The sequence below is a fragment of the Palaemon carinicauda genome, chromosome 38 (assembly GCF_036898095.1).
Source record: "Palaemon carinicauda isolate YSFRI2023 chromosome 38, ASM3689809v2, whole genome shotgun sequence".
Classification (NCBI taxonomy): domain Eukaryota; kingdom Metazoa; phylum Arthropoda; class Malacostraca; order Decapoda; family Palaemonidae; genus Palaemon; species Palaemon carinicauda.
In genome coordinates, this window is record NC_090762.1 from 50,758,682 (window position 1) to 50,777,758 (window position 19,077).

The 19,077-nt window shown below is 47.8% G+C and overlaps 1 protein-coding gene across 1 annotated transcript in view; it reads right to left on the reverse strand.

Annotated features, from left to right (window-relative positions):
* LOC137630191 (AH receptor-interacting protein) overlaps positions 1-19,077 on the reverse strand; it is a 64,391-nt gene that overhangs the window by 34,354 nt on the left and 10,960 nt on the right. Inside the window, exon 2 of the mRNA XM_068361636.1 lies at positions 2,668-2,847. Coding sequence (XP_068217737.1) covers positions 2,668-2,847 — 180 coding nt within the window. The remainder of the gene's footprint in view (positions 1-2,667; positions 2,848-19,077) is intronic.

Consider the following 19,077-nt stretch of genomic DNA (forward strand, 5'->3'; position numbering starts at 1 on the left):
CTGTGCTGGCCTACGAGGTTGCCTAACCGGCACCGACGCTCTTGCTTAAATTGGGGTCGTCGAAAGAACGCTGCCCCGTGTAGACATGAGGCTAGTGAGGAGGGACGCCTACTTCAAGGCTCTCATAGGAGAAGAGCCAATGACTTCTCCTGCACGCACAACATTTTCCTGTGTAGTCTTCAAAATGATCACATTCACCAGCCACTCATTAGAAGAAGGACCTTGAAGTCCCAAGGAGGGCCATAACAATTGTTAGACAACTTCTAACTTCCATCTGGAAACACACTGAAGGCTCTCCCGGGGAGGGAGACCCTTCCGTTTCGTTAAGGGAAACAGGAAGGTCTCCTTGTCTCAAGGTTTGCTCCAATGTTAAAGGGTCACCAAACTTACCAGACTGGCGGGGAAGGGTCGGAAGGCAATGGTGGTCAGAGGAAGTAGTTGGGACTTCGACTTTGAGGAAGACCCTGAAGGTGAAGAATCTCTTTTGGACTTCATCCTGCCTTATGTTTCCCACTGGGAGGGTCATTATCATATCTTATGGCACCAATGACAAACCACCACGAGGGCAATTTCATTTGCCTTTCTCAGGTCTTAATCTGACAAATGAGAGTCCAGTGGGTACCCTGATAGGATGTGTCCCATTGTTTGCGGTGTTACCCCACATGGGCTTTCAGGGTTGGTGGCTGATTCCCATTAGTGGCGGTTATCTCCACTTTTGCCCACTTTTACCCTTCCTCTGTTTAAGATTACCTAGTCCTTCCTGGCGAGGGTTGTTCTGCTGGGTTGGCCTTTGTTTGGGCTGGCCAGCGCCTCATTGGGTGGCCATCGGTCACTTTCCTGCCACTGGGAGGGTGACCACTCCCTACTCTCAGCACAGGAGGAGGCTTTCCTAAAAAAGTGGGGATCCATTTCCCTGGAGTTCGCAAAGGTGCTGCACGTCTTGTCTGATAGCCCTGGACATTTCCGCATACCCGAAGGATCGCCACAGAAGATACAAAGTTGCTAACATATAGGAAAAATAAAAAGAAAGAGAAATTAAGTTTGCCAATATTCCAGCCAGTGAGAATGTCTGTTCTCACTGATGGCTGCTATCAAAGTGACTACTCAGTGAGCATGCAGGGGGGAGGGGCTTTCCACACTACCAGTCGATAACCACTGACCAACTCTTTACACATTATGAAATTTTGACTCCCGTGTACTCCATTCTCACTGTTATCTTTGCTATGTGAAGGGTGAAGGTTTACATACAAACCTGACTCCTGTCAATTGGATTTCCTTGACTTTTTAACTGACAAATTCTACTTGTTCTTCACAACTTGTCAAAAGATGAGGCAGGGGAGAAGGGAGAACTTGAAGTTTACTTTCTCAAAAGTTGTGCAGGCCTATGACGATACTCTCACATGGAAAAAGACAACAACAGTAAAACCAAGTGATAGGTTTTTAGTGCCTTTCAGGATCAGCAGGCACTGAAGAAAAAAACGAAATGCAACGTTCCTCCTCTTTCAAACTCAGCGGCGATGGAACTCTTCTTAAAAGAGAGCACCAGCGATGTCTCAGAAAAACCAAATTCCTTAGGTTCACGTTGTCACTGTTGTTATATGACCATACACACAAGGGATGGAACAGTGACAAACATGTCACTTGATAAGAACACGTATGTTGGATAATGGCAGGTAGCATAGAAAACTGTCACCTAATTACAGTTACCATGAAACACTGTACATACTTGGCTTCTTCCATTAATATCCCTCAAACACTAGTATATGCATGACCCTTTATTAACTCTGAAAGAAAAAGCTAAAGATTTCAACAGCCAAATGAGGATGCAAAGAAGTATCTGAACTCCCTGGCAGCCAAAGTAAAATGAAAGTTATGGTACTTGGCAGGTAGGAGGGGAACCCCCTACATGACAGGTGGGTGGAGCCTACCCACTGTCTGCCAACTACTACTACTACTATTAGCTTGTTAATGTTTAAAAGGCCATTCCAGCCTCATTGAAGTCATACTCCTATTAAAAGTCAGTTTTTTTATTACGTATAGGAGTAAATCAATGTTAGGTAGCAAAGCCCTGTAATGAGAAAGAAGCTGATATTAAACATAGATTAGACTTCAAGAACTTATCAACTCAACTGGGATTCTACCAACCTTGTTTGAGTATATAATATACACAAGCTTATACCTTAAACAATAACTCTATGATTTCAGTGATCACACAATGAAGACTGACAAGAAGCAAATATCTACTTTCACCAACATATTAACTTACCATTGGAAGCCTAATTAAAACACCAGAGGATGATACTTCAATGTACACAAATGTAAAACTCAGAAAGCGTTAGAAGCTGAATCTATCTTAATTACCAAAGATTAAAAGTTGTCAAAGCAGAAGGAAAGATGGATACCTAGAATGAACATACAAAAACAAGATGATCACTGTCCAAGCAACATGATGGCTGCTCATGCTAAGCTCACTGACCTATTTGAAAACCTATGACAGTAAAAAAAGAGGCTGCAATGCAGAGCTAATATACCCACCAATGATCCCACTAAAGCCTTTACTTCAAAGAGGGTCATCTGATACATCACAGCTTAAAAGATGTGCATGTAAAAAACTATAATCTATTTATGTATGTAACGATATATGAGAACATACAGTAAACCACTTACTGATTTATCTATAGAGAAGCTAGCAATCTCTCCTGGTAACATAGTACGAATACATGCTTCCCATATTTCAAGTTTAAACTTTTTACCCAATAGCAGCTCTACTGGACTTTTCCATTTCTTGCTGTCATCAATAACTTTAGGTGACTCTTCAACAGTTTCTGTCTTCACATGAAATGTAACCTGCAAAACATGATAATTATCTATTAAAGATGTGTAAACTGGGACTGTCAATTGCACAGATAAAAACAAAATATGACAAATTCGGAGATAATTTGTATTTTTCCTAACCATACAAACCTTAGCTATTTACATTGGGTTTACCTTTCGGCAAAGCTGAAATGACGAGCCAATAGTTTTTAACGAGGGTTAACTACCCCCGCGCTAGTTAGCGGGGGTAGGGGAAGGGATAGCTTGCTACCCCTCCCCCACCACACACCGGTGATTTGTTTCACTTCACTTAGAGGTAGGACTTGACTTGGGGACCAGGGCTGGCGGGCAAATATGTGTAAATAGCTAAGGTTTGTATGGTTAGGAAAAATACAAATTATCTCCGAATTTGTCATTTGTTCCGTAACCGAAATACAAACCACGCTATTTACATTGGGTGACTTACCCCTTAGGAAGGGTGGTAAGTCCCCAGCCTTACTGACTTCGGCTTTACCCGGGGACTTCGCCTCTCAGTGAGTAGCACTTGAGAGAAGGAGCCCCTGCACCTCACAAGTTCCTTGCTTCGCTAGGAACGAGTGGCCTACATAAGTTGTGTGTGGAAGAAAGTGTGACTCGTCCTATGAAGTTGACCTTGAGACCTTTAGATAGGAATCTAGGATAGGACGTTCCCAATACCACCTCGTCAGGGTATGGGGGACGCGACAGTATTAAGCTTAATACTAGGAGCACAAGGAAGCATGGGTTACCTGCAGAGGTCGAGGTCAGCTATGCGAAGACCAGGATGCTGCTTCCCCAAGAGAGGGGAGAATGAAGAAAGAAGTAAGGGTCAGACATACTTTCATTCACGCAGACTAAAACCGGGTAACAACGCCCTCAACCTACTGCTACTTGTCCATAAAGGAGCCTGAGGTTAGACCAGCTGTTGTGCAGCCACCACAGGGCCGATAGAAAACGTATCGAGGCTCCTGTGGGTCACGTCCTGTGGGTAGTGGGCTGTGAAGGTCGTCTGACGCTTCCAGACCCCAGCTTGAAGCACCTGTGTCACAGAGAAGTTTCTCTTGAATGCCAGGGACGTAGCAACACCCCTGACGTAGTGTGCCCTAGGGCGACGTGACGGAGGAGGGTCTGGATTCTAGGCGTGGTGGATAACCCTTCGAATCAAAGCCGAGATGGTGTTCCTGGTGACCCTCCTCTTCGTCCTGCCTGTGCTTACAAACAATACCCGCACTTGAGGACGGACTGCAGCTGTTCTCTTCAAGTAGTACCTCAGACACCTCACTGGACATAGTAGCAGCTGGTCTGGGTCGCTTGTTACAGAACGGAGACTCGCGATCCTGAAAGAGTCGAACCAAGGATCCGGCACCCCAGGATTCTGAGTCTTGGCAACAAACTCAGGGACGAACCTGAACGTTACCTCCCCCCATCCCCTTGAATGGGCGATGTCGTACGAGAGACCATGAAGTTCACTAACTCGCTTGGCCGAAGCCAAAGCGAGCAGGAAAGCCGTCTTCCAAGACAGGTGGCGATCGGAGGCCTGGCGTAATGGTTCGAAGGGAGGTCTCTTAAGAGCCCTGAGGACCCGAACCACGTTCCAAGGAGGAGGTCTCACTTCCGACTGGGGGCAGGTAAGCTCATAGCTACGTATGAGTAGAGAGAGTTCTAGCGAGGAAGAAATGTCCACGCCTTTCAGCCTGAAAGCCAAGCATAAGGCTGAGCGATAGCCTTTCACTGCCGAGACAGAAAGGCGCATTTCCTCCCGCAGATATAAGAGGAACTCCCCTATTGCTGGAATAGTGGCATCGAGTGGAGAGATACCCCTCCCACGACACCAACCACAAAAGACTCTCCACTTCGCCTGGTAGACTCCCTCAGAGGACTTTCGCAGGTGCCGAGACATTCTCTCCGCAACCTGTTGCGAAAAGCCTCTCTCCGTGAGGAGACGCTGGACAGTCTCCAGGCGTGAAGCCGAAGCGAGGCCACGGCCTTGTGAGGGATGTTGGAGTGGGGTTGTCTGAGAAGCTCGTATCGTGGAGGAAGTTCTCTCGGGAGCTCCGTCAGGAGCTGCAGAAGGTCCGGGAACCATTACGCGTGATGCCATAGCGGAGCTACCAGAGTCATCGAACAGTTGACCGATAGTCTGGTCCTGTTGAGCACCCTTCTCATCAGACAGAACGGTGGGAAGGCGTACACGTCGATGTTGTCCCACCGTTGCTGGAAAGCATCTTGCCAGAGAGCCTTGGGGTCCGGGACTGGGGAGCAGTACAGAGGCAGCTTGAAATTCAACGCTGTCGCGAACAGGTCCACGGTCGGGGAACCCCACAAAGTCAAGACTTTGTTGGCTATCTGAGGATCCAAAGACCACTCGGTACTCACTATCTGCGAGGCCCTGCTCAGACTGTCAGCGAGCACATACCTCTTGCCAGGAATGAAGCGAGCTGATATTGTTATCGAGTGGACTTCGGTCCACCTCAGAATCTCTACTGCAAGATGGGATAGCTGCTGCGAAAAAGTGCCTCCCTGCTTGTTGATATAAGCCACTACCGTGGTGTTGTCGCTCATCACCACCACGGAGTGACCCGCCAGGGTCCGTTGGAACTGTTGAAGAGCCAGAAAGACAGCCTTCAATTCTAGCAGGTTGATGTGCAGGCACTTTTCTGATTCTGACCAAAGGCCTGAGGTCCTCAGGTTCAGAACGTGCGCCCCCACCCTTCTTTTGACGCGTCCGAAAACAGTGTCAATTCCAGGGGGAGGACGAGAAGACTCACTCCCTTTCGCAGGTTCTCGTCGACCAGCCACCACCACAGATCCGTCCGTTCCAAAGATCTTATCGGGACCTGAACGTCCGGGGAATCAGATCCTTGATTCCACCGGGACTTGAGCCGCCACTGCAGGGATCTCATCCTGAGGCGGCCGTTTGGAACCAGACGAGCCAGGGAGGACAGGTGACCTAAGAGACGCAACCACGATTGGGCGGGAAGCTCCTCTCGCCTGAGGAAGGGTTCCGCCACCCTCCTCAGCCTTACTATCCTGTCGTCTGATGGAAAGGCTTTGTGGAGATTGGTGTCTATCAGCATGCCTAGATAAACCAGTCGTTGGGACGGCTGCAGAGAGGACTTCTCGAGGTTTACCACGATCCCCAGATCCTGGCAAAGACCTAGAAGCCTGTCTCGGTGTCGAAGAAGGGTCGACTCCGAGTCTGTTAGGATCAGCCAGTCGTCCAGATAACGAAGGAGACGGATGCCGTTCCTGTGCGCCCAAGATGAAATCAGGGTGAACACTCTGGTGAACACCTGAGGTGCTGTGGAGAGACCGAAACACAGCACCTTGAACTGGTAGATCTTGTCGTCTAGGAAGAATCTCAAGTACTTCCTGGAAGACGGATGGATTGGGATCTGGAAGTACGCGTCCTTTAGATCCAGTGTGCACATGAAGTCTAGAGGTCTCACCGCAAGTCTGACCGTGTCCGCTGTCTCCATGCTGAACCGAGTTTGCTTGACAAACCCGTTCAGAGCAGAGAGGTCGATGACAGGTCTCCAGTCTCCAGACGCCTTCTTTACAAGAAAGAGTCGACTGAAGAAGCCTGGGGAGCCGTCGACGACCTCCTGGAGAGCATCCTTCTTGAGCATGGTCTCGACTTCTGCCCGAAGAGCTAGCCCCTTTACCGATCCCATGGCATAGGAGCTCAACGACACTGGATTCGCTGTCAGGGGAGGTTGAGATGTTATGAACGGGACGCGATAGCCTTGGCCAATCACCGAAACCGTCCAAGCATCGGCCCCGTGTTGCTGCCACCTGTGCACGCAACGTCGAAGGCATGCCCCCACAGGTGGACACGCGGGGGTATTGCCACTCCTAGTGTTTGCGGCCGCGACCGCTCCCTCTAGGAGTCTTGCCTCCCCTGGAGGATTTACCGCCCCTCTTGACCTTGGCTGGAAAGGGCTGGGGCTTAGACACCACTTTCTTAGCTGCCGGTGCCTGCTTCGGTGCCTTACGAGGCTGCTGCTGCTGTTGCTGCGGAGCTGGAGGCTTATAGGGCCGAGCTGCAAGGGCCCTATGGAGGAGGGAGTCCTGGCTAGATTTCCTCCACCTCTCAGCCGTTCGCTCCATATCCTGTGGCTCCAACAGATTCTCCCCAAGGAGGGAAGCATGTCTGAGCCTACAGACATCCACGGCGGGGACCTTCGGGTGGAACCTCTCGGTCACCGCATCGCGCCGCTTCAATACAGAGTTGGCCCACAGGGTGGTGACCTGGTGCGCCAGGAACTCGATGGAGCGGGTGCCCGAGAGTAAGGTCTCCAGGGCCTATTGGTCTCCTTAGACAAGTCCTCGGAGCGCAATAGGATGCCCAGAGTTCCTAGCCATATATCCAGCCACGAAGTGGCCTGCATGGCGCACTTTGCGACCTTCTCATGGCTCAGGATCTCCGACGCCGAGAACGACACCTGCCGGGCGGAGAGCTTCTCGAAAGGAACTCCCTTAGCCAGCTCTTCTACGGAGTGATGGAGAGGAAGAGCGAGACTAGACTCACCCAAGATCTCAAAATACCTCCTCTGCTGGAGACGAGGAGGTGGGATGAGTTTGTTCCCAGCAGAGGAGGACAAGAATCGCGAGTTGTGCGTTGGCCCTGGCTCTGGCACTCTTCAATCCCCGAGACCAGGGCAGAGCCGCACTGGTCTTAGGGGCCTTCTGAATATCGAACACCTGGTCCAGGACCGTGTCCTTGCCTTCTCGGGGGGCGATCACGGGGTCCATGAACCCATTGAGTTGCCTCATCAGGCTCAGGACCTGCCAGAAGGCATGTTCAGATTCCTGCTGGTCTCCTCCTTGCGGGCTGGCAGCTAAGTCTCCCGTCCCCGGAATCTCTTCCTCGGCCGAAGCGTGGACGTTCTCCCGGGGAGCAGCGGGATTCCTGGCGAATCCTTGAAGACGATTTCGGGATGGTCTTGGAGTCCTTGGGTTCCCTCCTGGGAGGGATACAGGATCGCAACAAAGAGGTTCAGAAAGCACCTTCCGCGCGAGACGATTCTCCTCCATGAGGAGAAGGCTCCCCCCTTGGTGCCGAGGGGGAGACTATCACCTCACTGGACTCACCCGAGGACGGAAAAGCCTCGTCCACGGGAGAAGGAGAAAACGCCTGCGAAGGGGATGGGGCCTTCCTGACAGACCTCTTAGCAACCAACTTCTCCCTGGGGGAAGTCACCACGAAGTCCACTCCTCTCCTTCTCTTCAGTGGAGGTGAGGCAGTCGTTGGCTTGTGACCTTGATCGGCGAGTGCTGGCTTCATAGCCTTCACTAACGCCCGCATCAGAGGACCAAACCAAGTCTGTCGCTCCACGGACACAGAGTCCGAAATCCCCGCTGGAGGGAAGGGGATCGGGCGATCCTTCGGAGTGGACACCACTGGACCTGCCTGAAAAGGAAAAGGGGAAGAAAGTCGCACTGACCTCTCTGAAGTGTCTTCCCTATCCTGCACAAGAGTCCTGCGCTTTGGTGGAGGCGATCCTGAGCGCGGTCTGGCGACACGCGTTCCTGCTGCTGTCACGGGCTGCGAAATCCGGCGCGAACGGTGGTCGCGCGAAAGCGCAGGCGAGCGGTCGCGCGGGGCGCGCAGGCAAGTGGGCGCGAGGGCGTACAGGCGAACGAGCGCGTGGGCGAGCCGGTGAACGAACGCGTTGGCGGGTCGGCGAGGGAGCGTGTTGACGCGCGGGTGAGCGAGAACGCTCCGATGACCGCTGACGACGTTGTTCAGGAGACCAGTAGCGCGTGGGCGAGCGATTGCGAGCAGGCGATCGGTGGTGCGCTGGTGAACGCTGGCGCGTAGGCGAGTGATGGAGTGTTGGCGCATGGTGACGCGTTGGCGAGCGATAGCGAGTAGATCGTGTAGGCGAACGACCGCGCGAGGGCGAGCTAACAGAAGGCGACCCATGTCCTTCCAGATCTTCTGGGCGACGGCGCGTTGGAGAACGCTTGCGCGCAGGCGATAGGTCACGCGGGCGGTCTGGAGATCGCCGACGTTCAGGTAATCGCTGACGCGCAGGAGAACGCTGACGAGCAGGCGAATGTTGAAGCGTCTGTGATCGCTGACGAGCAAGAGGGCGCCGCGTGGAATCCTGTGAGGGAACAGTCGGCGCGGGGCGCAGAGGCGAACGTTCACGAACAGGCACAGGAACAGGAGGCGCGTGGGCATACGTACGTTTTGGAAACACGCGCTGGAGAACGCGAGCGATGTTGGGCAGGAACAAGCTGAGGATCGCGAGGGCGCTCAGGAGACTGATGGCGCGCGGGGCGCACAACAGGAACTGCAGGATATTCAGAGACCACAGGGGAGCGCTGGCGAGCAGTGGGGCGATGGTCCTCAGAAGAGCGCTGACGAACAGGAGACCGCTGACGGTCAGAAGAGCGCTGACGAGCAGGAGAGCGCCTGTGCGCTAACACTGCAGAAGGGCGAGCAGGGGAACGCTGGCGCGCTGGGCGCTCAACAGGAACAACAGGTTGAAGGATGTCCTTAGGAGAGCGCTGGCGAGAAGAGGGGCGATCATCAGGAGAGCGCTGGCGAACAGGAGATCGCTGACGAACAGGAGAGCGCTGACGAGCAGGAGAGCGCCTGTGCGCTAACACTGCAGAAGGGAGCGCAGGGGAACCCTGACGCGCAAGGGAAGAATCCCTTTGCCCCGAAGGGACCGTTGCCCGTCGGGTGACGAGGTCAGGCTGCTGAACATCAGCCCCAGAAGCTGAAGGTCTGGAAGGCGTAGGAGACCGATCCCCAGAGAGGTCTAAGGAAGCTGGAGCTGCAGGCTGTTTACGGCGAGGAGAGTCCCCTTCGGAGGAAGAAGGTGAAGATCCAAAAAGGCGCCTCTTAGCACCCTTATAAGGAGACGGGAGGCCCTTGCGACACAGCGGACGGTGAGCCTTACGGCGAAGGCGGCCACGAGGAAGATCATCCGGACCATCAGTCCTCCGAAGGGGAGTCTCAGTCAAAGCACTCCCCTTAGAGGGAGGCTGGACAGCAGAAGAGCCCGCAGGACTCCCTTCCCCCTTCGAAGGATGTACGGAAGGGGGAGGAGAGCCGAAAGCACCAACATCCTCAACTGCACCTGCAGAGGATTGACCCGCCACGTCGGAAGCCTCTGTAACCACGACGTCGACGATAGACAGATGGTCTACCTCTGCTATCACCGGCGACTGCTTAACAGCGGCCCCTAACTGGACAAGGTCAATCAGGGCTACCCTGAAGGGCAGGCCCTTAAGCCCAAGGGAAGCCCAAATCTGAAAAAGATCATCGTTAGACAAAGATTCATCAACAACCTCCCCCGGAGGAGGAGGAGGAACCGCCCCGCTATGGGAGGCGACGCCCTCTCCCCCAAACCGAGGTCAGGAAACAGAACTAGGGCCTGCGCTCCCACTCGGCAGACTCTACTTAGGAGCCGAATGAGGGGGAGCTTCGGAGGAGGTTTGGGCGGCGAAAGAGGAGTCCCGAGAACCTTCCTCCTTCAAGGCAACCCCAGAAGGAGAACGGTCTCTCTTGGACTTCTTCTTATGCCGGTGGCCAAACCTCTCCCACTGGGAGGCAGACCACTCCCTGCACTCACTACACGTATTCTCTTGATCACACCGTCGGCCTCAACACTGCGGGCAAAGGGTGTGAGGATCAGTGTCCACCGCCGACATAAAACTACCACAAGGGCGGCCGGCAATCCCAGGGCACTTGCGCATAGTGAACAATAAAGGTAATCAACTTCTAAACACACACACACAAACTGAAAGAAAAAGCAGAAAAAGATTAAGGCTGTCAACGAGGACGATGGACAGACACGTCTGTTCATCGCCGGAGCCAAAAGTGAAGTGAAGCAAAACACCGGTGTGTGGGGGGGAGGGGTAGCAAGCTATCCCTTCCCCTACCGCCGCTAACTAGCGCAGGGGTAGTTAACCCTCGTTAAAAACTATTGGCTCGTCATTTCAGCTACGCCGAAAGGTAAACCCAATGTAAATAGCGTGGTTTGTATTTCGGTTACGGAACAAATGGGTAATCAGTCAAGACTACTGTATATATAAATATTGCCTTCTTCCTAAGAATATAAAGTAAATGACTGACAGTAACTAAGGGAAATTGTATTCCTTCAGCTACATTTTTATTAAAGTTCTACAAAAAGTAACAATACTCTAGAAATGACAGGTCAATCATAATAATGCAAGCAGTATAATGTGGTACAGTATATAAGCAACTTGAATGATTGATAAACATCGAAAACTTAAAAATACTGTACAAGTTTTATATAATTTGTATTTTTCCTAGCTATACAAGCATAAGTTATTTATATGGAGTTAATTCTGGTTTTGTTTTCTACGGCCAGGCAATAAAAAATAAACTGGTAGATTACGTCATGTTACAATGCTAGGCAACTACAGTACATGATGTGCAAAGCTTGTATCAAGCATTTACTCACAACACTCTTCTGGTCAAAGACTTACGGGGTGGATGAGGCAGGACCTTTGGTAAATCACTCAAGTTTGTAAAGCTAGGAATAGTACAAATTATATAGTAAAAAGGTTGTAGTTTATTCCTAAGCAGATACAAACTTTCGAGACATTTATATGGGGAGGTTATCTTAGGTGGGAGCAAGTCTTCGTGAAGGTAAGAGGTCTGCCTCTTTCTTCTCAAGATACAATTACATGAACTATAGTAATAGCAAGAGATCAAAGTAAATAATTTGTCACCAATGCAGCCGGCTCGTACGAGGCAGGGCCGCCTTCTACAATCTAGAGAGCTTTGCCAGGGTGAAGTGATATGAACATCACGTGGCTTGTACACCTCTGTTTGGGTCTTCTCAACTAGAGCTATTCCCTGAATCCTCGACTGATTTTTTAGGATTTTTTTTGTCTTCTGAGTCTACAGATTCTGTCTCTGGTCTGCATCATAGAATGTCATTAATCAGCAAATACCAGCTGTTATGAGAGGTTATCAAATGGTTAAAAGGCACCCAGCTTGTAATTGGAGTCACCAGCTTAGCCTATCTTCAGTGCTGCTAGAGATTAATATTGCATGCCAGTAGATTGTTGAATCACAGCGTATGTCACAAGACAGAATTTTGGGACTCAGAAGAACTACAAATCTCCCATTGATTGAAGTATAGAAGTTTCTTTCTTTACCTGAAGTTATGAGTATATCAATCACTATTTGTTATTTTGGATTCCAACATTGGGATAGTTGAAGGCTGAGGAATGAGACATCATATGTGAGGAAAACTGAAGTAAGTCAGGGTTGGTGTAACTGTCAAAAAATGTATATTTCCCATAACCATGACTAAGTTTGGTTAGGTCACAAATTTTAAATGTATTGTAATAGAGTCCTAAATCAATAAGTTTTGTTTCCAGTAAAATTGTTTTTGAACTATTATGAATATACAGTAATACCTTAGGATACAAAAATTTCTGTATTTGAAAAACTCACACATGAAGACTTTTTCGCCTCGTATTACGAAAAAACCCCGAGGATACGAAAAGAAATAATTCTAAAATTCATGCACAGCACAAACATAGACTTGCCGCCATTGCTCTGTACTCCCATTGGCTATCTCTCTCTACCCTGATGTTAGTTACTGCCGCAAGATCTTGCTCTCCTATTGGTCAGCATCTTTCCCATCATGCCTCTTCGTATGGGAGTCCCTCGATCATTTTGTTTCGGTAATGCTATCATTCAGATTGAATTCGTGTTGGTGATTTTGATTTCGTACTTATAGTTTTTGTGTTGCTTTATCCAACCCGTAATTCAATAGCCATGGATCCCAAGAATGTTAATGATGTTCAAGGAAAGAAGAAGAGCATGCTTTCTATGAAGACAAAGCTGGAGATAATCAAGAAATATGAGGCTGGCATGGGGTTGAGTATGATCGCTAAGGAGTAGGGCCGAAATCTGTCAATGATAGGTACCATCCTTAAGCAGAAGGAAGCCCGGCCATGTCTATGAAGGACAGGCTTACCCTTGCACTCGGTGCCAACGCCAGTGGGGATAGTAAGGTCAAGCCCATACTGGAGTATCATTCAGACTCCTAGAGTCTTCAAGTCCCACAAAGTGCTAAAGGAGAGGCTGCTGGTGATGTGGAGAACTAATGCGAAAGGGATATATCTGTTTTGGCCTGACTGAAGAATAATTTGTTAGAGAACCAACTACCTCTGAAATGTCTGCTGGTGTTGGATAATGCCCCCGATTACCCTCCTGGCCTCGAGGACAATATACTTCTAGAATATTCATTTATAAAGGCTCTCTACCTTCCACCCAACACCAGCCTTCTCCTCCAGCCCATGGACCAGCAACTGATTTCCAACTTCAAAAGCTCACAGCACAAACTTTAACCCTTCGTGAATTTTGGAAGGAGCATTTCGATATTGTGATAGGCCTCAGACTCATCGATCAAGCTTGGCAGGTTTCGAGGTGCACCTTGAACTCTTCAAGGAAGAAGCTGTAGCCTGATTCCATCTCCTCACAAAATTTCAAGGGATTTGACGTAGGCCTAGCTGAAGCCAAAACAGTTGACGATCCTAAACCTGTTTTGCAACCTGAGGTTGCGGAAATCGTTTCACTTAGGAGGTCCTTGAAGCTAGTCGTCTATGAGGATGACATTAATGATCTTCTTGAGGAGCTCCAAGAAGAGTTTACGACGAACGACCTGAAGGAATTGGAGGCCATGCAACTAAACGTCATTCAAGAACAGTTTTCTGGCGGCAAACATGACTACGACAATGGCAGAAATTAAGATGTTATCTAGCAAATAAATACCATAGTAAAAACCAATAATAAATAATGATAATAATATTGGTCATAAAACGTAAGTGATATAACCTAGATGACAGAGTACCAGATGGGCAATATTAACTTGAAAAACTACCGAAGCGAACAAAACCAAAATGGCTGCCGATACCGAGGCAGGCCAACCGCTTCCAAAACTAAAATCCACAATACTGGAAAAAGAACAAATGCCCAGTACTGAAATAAACTGTCAAAACAAACTAAGGTACTTAACATTGGTAAAGGTGAAGTAGCAACGTCAGTCATGTTGAATTAACGACAATCACTTGCGAAAAACACCGAACAAAACAATTAACGACTTAGCGGGCAAGTCCAAAACAGAAGGATGACCTGGAGGGCGCGCGTAGTAGGTGTCGGTGGGGTAGTCCAACTGTGTTCTCTAAGGCCTGTCACGGCCCTCCCCTTTGATGAAGGGATTATCTAAATGGAAGACAGCCTGTGAATAGTGGTTTTCACACGCCCCTGTTGTATACACGACACCCACAAGGTGATCGCGCGAGGGTAGTAACCTCTGCATTCCATGCTTTTATCTTTCTCTGGTATATTTGGAAGATTTATATTAGAAAAGTATAAAGAAGGACCCTTTTCACCGGGCGTCACAGGTCTCTTCCCAGAAATAGATTTTTCCTTCGTCAAAATCCCTTTATTATCATGAACAGAATGATTTCATCGAAAAGAAGCAACCCAAAAAGATTCACACAGGTCGTTTTCTTGCGCAGGTTAACAACATTTGCCAAAGTCATTTCATGAACATTATAAAAAGTACTGTAGGCAGAAACAAGCTTCCTTGAATTGTAATTTTTGAAGAGGCTATTAGCAAGCCAAGGTAAAAGTGATCCGAAAAAATGGAAAAGTGGAAGAGAAGAAAATATATGACAAATTTGTAAGTAATTTGTATTTTTTCCTAACATAAAAACCTGGAGCTATTTATTATCGGTACACTTTTGGCTGAAAGGCGAGCCATGATAATTTAAGAGATAACCACTCCAACCGCTAGTTAGCGGGTGGGGGGGGGGATCGGGGTAGTCAGCTACTGCGCTCACTCACACACAAGGGCTGAGCAACCACTTTGCTTTCTGACAGGAATTACAAGGGGACAGGGCTGGTGGCCCAATTTGTATAAATAGCTCTCGCTTTGTATGTTAGGAAAAATTCAAATTACTTACAATTTTGTCCTTTGTTCCAATACAAATACAAACCTTACACTATTTATTAGGGGTAACTCACCTCTTAGGAGGGTGAAATTCCTCGCCAACTGGCCTTGGCACTTGGCATTTGACCCGGGGATCTCTCTACTGTACTTCAATATGAGATCAAAAGTAGTAGGAACCCTGCCCTCGCTAAAATCTTGTGCTATGCACTGTTAGCGGCCTGCAGAAGCTGTGTGTTCATGATACTAGCAATGCGGCTGATCTTTTAACATAGGAACTAGAATTGTAAAGATACGAGAGTCCTAAGACTTTACCTCAAAAGTTTCACACGTAGGGGTATTGGGGTAACGCAACAAGTGTTATTTCTATACAGTAATGCCTCACAACATTAAATTAATTCGTTCAGGAGTGGCTTTCGTAAAGTGATTTTTTCGTGTTGTGAGTCATATTTCACATGCAAATTGCCTAATATGTTCCAAACCCTACAAAACACCACATTACTGTACATCTCATTATAAAGCTACAGTATAACCACAATGAAATACTGTACAGCCAAATACATTTGAACCATTCAATATACCTAAACTAAATGTTAATACCTGTAAATTAAGTAGTTATTACAATATAATGTAATGATAACTGGAAAATAATACAATACATACAGTACAATACTGTACTATTATAGTTACCCCTATTATAGACTACAGCTACATTTTCTGTATGAACCCATTTTCTTCAACTCTGTGATGGGTGACTAATTTATTCTCGGACTGGCTGGCAAATCTCTTTTCTTGAAGTGAAACATTTTTCGTAAAGCGAGTCATAAAAATATTCGCATCTCGTTTCGTAGCTTGAAAATTTCGTAAGCAGAGTCTTTCGTGAAGAGAGGTCTGACTGTACTTAGGATACACATTGAAAGGAGTCTTTACCTGCAGGGGTTTGAGGTCAGCTGTGCTGAGTACACAGGTGCTGTGTTCCCCAGGGGGGGGGGGGGGGGGGAAGAAGGTGAAAGGAAGCAGAGAGTCAGTCCTTCTTACTCAATCACCCTAGACTAATCTGGGTAACCTCAGTCCTCAACCCTCTGCTACTTGTCCATAAAGGAACTTGAAAGTTTTTTAGACCACTTGCTGTACAGCCACCACAGGACCAATGGAAAATGCATCCATGTTCCTGTGGGTTACATCCTGTAGGTAGTGGGCGGTGAAGGTCATCTGACGCTACTATACGTCCGCTTGCAGTACCAGTGACACAGTAGTTTTTCTTGAACGCCATGGATTTTGCAATGCCCCTGATGTCATGAGCTCTAGGTCGTTTGGTAGGAGGAGGGTCAGAGCTGACTGCAAACTCAATTTCCTTTTGGATCTAGATGGTATTCCTCGTGACCCTCCTCTTGACCTTCCCAGTGCTGACAAATAGTGCCGATGCATGAGGGGGGAGCTGCTGCTGTTCTCTTTCGGTAACACCTCAGACTCCTCACTAGGCAAAGTAGCAGTTAGTCTGGGTCTTCGGTTACAGAACATAGACTCTCTATCTGAAATGGGCTGAACCTAGGGTCTAACACACCCGGATTTTAAGTCTTGGCAATGAACTCGGGGACGAAGTTGAGGTTTACTTCTCCCCATCTTCTTGAATGGGAGACGTTGCTTACTCTTTTGGCCGAGGCCAAAGCAAGTAGGAATACCATCTTCCATGTGAGGTGGCGACCTGTTGCCTGGCGTAATGGTTCGTAAGGAGGGCACTTCAAGAACTGACGTACCCAAACCACGTTCCAAGTAGGAGGTCTAAGTTCCAACTATGGACAAGAAATCTCAAAGCTTTGTATGAGTAAGGAAAGTTTTAGTGAGAAGGAAATATCTACTCCTTTCAGTTTAAAGGCTAGACTCAATGCTGAGCAGCAGCCTTTGACAGCCGAAACCAAGAGAAGCATTTCTTCCTGAAGATGTACAAGGAACTCCACAATTGCTGGAATAGAGGCATCAAGGGGATTGATATCCCTTCCATGACACCAACCACACCAGCCATTCTTTTTGCAACTCGTTGCGCAAAGCCTCTCTGTCTGAGGAGGTGCTGGACAATCTCCAGGCATGAAGTCGAAGCAAAGCTGCAGCTTTGTGATAGATGTTGGCATGTGGTTGTTTGAGCAGATCATGTCCTTGAGGGAGTTCCCTGAGATCTTTGTGAGGAGCTGCAGAAGGTCCAGGAACCATTTGATGCCATAGCAGAGCTATTCGAGTCATTAGTAAGTTCTTACTTTGACTTAGTTGAGGACTTTTCTCATCAGACAAAACAGGGGAAACATGTACACGTCTATGTTTTTCCACCATTGTTGGAATACATCTTGCCAAAGAACTTGGGGATCCGGGGCTAGGGAACAGTACAGTGGAAGCCTGAAGTACAGGGCCGTTGTGAACAGGTCCACGGTCGGAGAACCCCACAAAGTCAGGACTTTGTTGGCTACTAGATGATTCAAAGACCACTCAGGGCCCACTATCTGAGTCGCTCTGCTCAGATTGTCTGCTAGCACATTTCATTTGCCTGGAATGAAGCATGCAGATAGGGTCACCGAGCTGTCTTCTGCCCATTGGAGTATCTCTACTGCTAGATGGCACAGTTGCTGTTTGTTTAGGTAAGCTACTATTGTGGTATTGTCACTCATTAATACCACAGAGTGTCCTGCCAGGAACTGGTAGAACTGTTGGAGGGCGAGGAAGGGTGCCCACATCTCTAAGAGATTTATGTGCTGATACCTTTCTGATTCGGACCATTGGCTGGAGGTGGTGTGGTGCAGCATATGGGGCCCCCACCCTTCTTTTGATGTATCCGAAGAGCATCAATTCCGAGGGAGGGACAAGAAGATCGACCCCTTTGCAGAAGTTTTGATCTGTCAACCACCATCTGAGATCCACTGTTCCTATGGTCCTATGCAGACTAAGAGTTCCCAGGAATCAGTCGATTGATTCCACTGGGACTTGAGACACCACTGAAGGGATCTCATCATGAGGCGTCCGTAGGGAATTAGACAGGCCAGAGAGGATAGATGGTTGAGAAATCGCAACCAGCTCTGGGTTGGGAGCTTTTCTTGTCTGAGGAAGGGCTGTGCTACCTCCCTAAGCCTCTGAATTCATTCATCTGATGGAAATGCTTTGTGTCTTTCGGTGTCTGTTAACATGCCCAGATAAACCAGTATGTTATGGGAGCAATTGAGACTTCTTGAGGTTTACCATGATCCCCAGATCTTGGCAAAACCTTAGAAGCTCGTCTCGGTGGTGAAGAAGGGTTGCTGCAGAGTTTGCTAGAATCAGCCAGTCATCCAGATATCTTAATAGACGTATGCTACAGTTTTTTGGAAAGCTACAAAACTTTTCATTTTCCATAAATTGACAGTGCTGGAAGTATGTCTGTGTTCCCAGGCTGCTGAAAACAAAGTGGCCACTCAGTGTACTGGCTGGAGTAAGGGGGCTCCCACAGACAGTAACTACCAACACTTCATTACTGAAAACATGCTCCTACTAAAGGACGAGGGTTTGTATTCAGGTAGGAATAAACTTGGATTATATTTAAGAAATTTGTGCAATGAAGCCCACTGCTGGGTTGTTTTAGTCCTACTAACATAGCTTTGAACATCTCTATAAAATGGGATGGAAAGATCACGTTTTTTATGCATCCGGAAGGCCTGCTCAACAAAAGCTTCAAGTGTTGACGACGATAACTGGTAGAAATTAACAAGTGTAAAAGCAGTATCAATAGCATAAAATACAGCTGGTATATGGTGTATTTCAAGGTGTTTCAAATCTGTTTGGTAATAATAACTAATGGAAATCCATAGCAATTTTAGTTATGGATGTTAACCCATCATAATTAAAAAACTAATAGTTTCTGCAAGTTACTGTTTAAAAAATAGGTTCAAAACAACAACAGTTATTGTACTATATAATTTTACTGGATACAAAGCAAGCAAGTTTGAGGCCGAAGGAATGTTATATAAGCTTTAAGTAATGCCCACATTGTGCCTTATGCTAAAAAAAAAAAAAAACTTGGTGCTATCAGCAACAGTAACCTCTGGTGAATGAGCTAAGTACCGTTCAGTAAATGGGAAAACCCAGTGTTTTACACAAAGAATAATGATGAAAAACAAAAAATACTGTAAAGAATAGATATCAGTATAGGCCCTACCTTAATAAGCCTGATATGGCAAAGCATACAAATAATACTTGATCTACTATAGATATTGTCCTGACTATCATTTGGTCAATATATTATACATTAATGATGAACCATTCAGAGTTC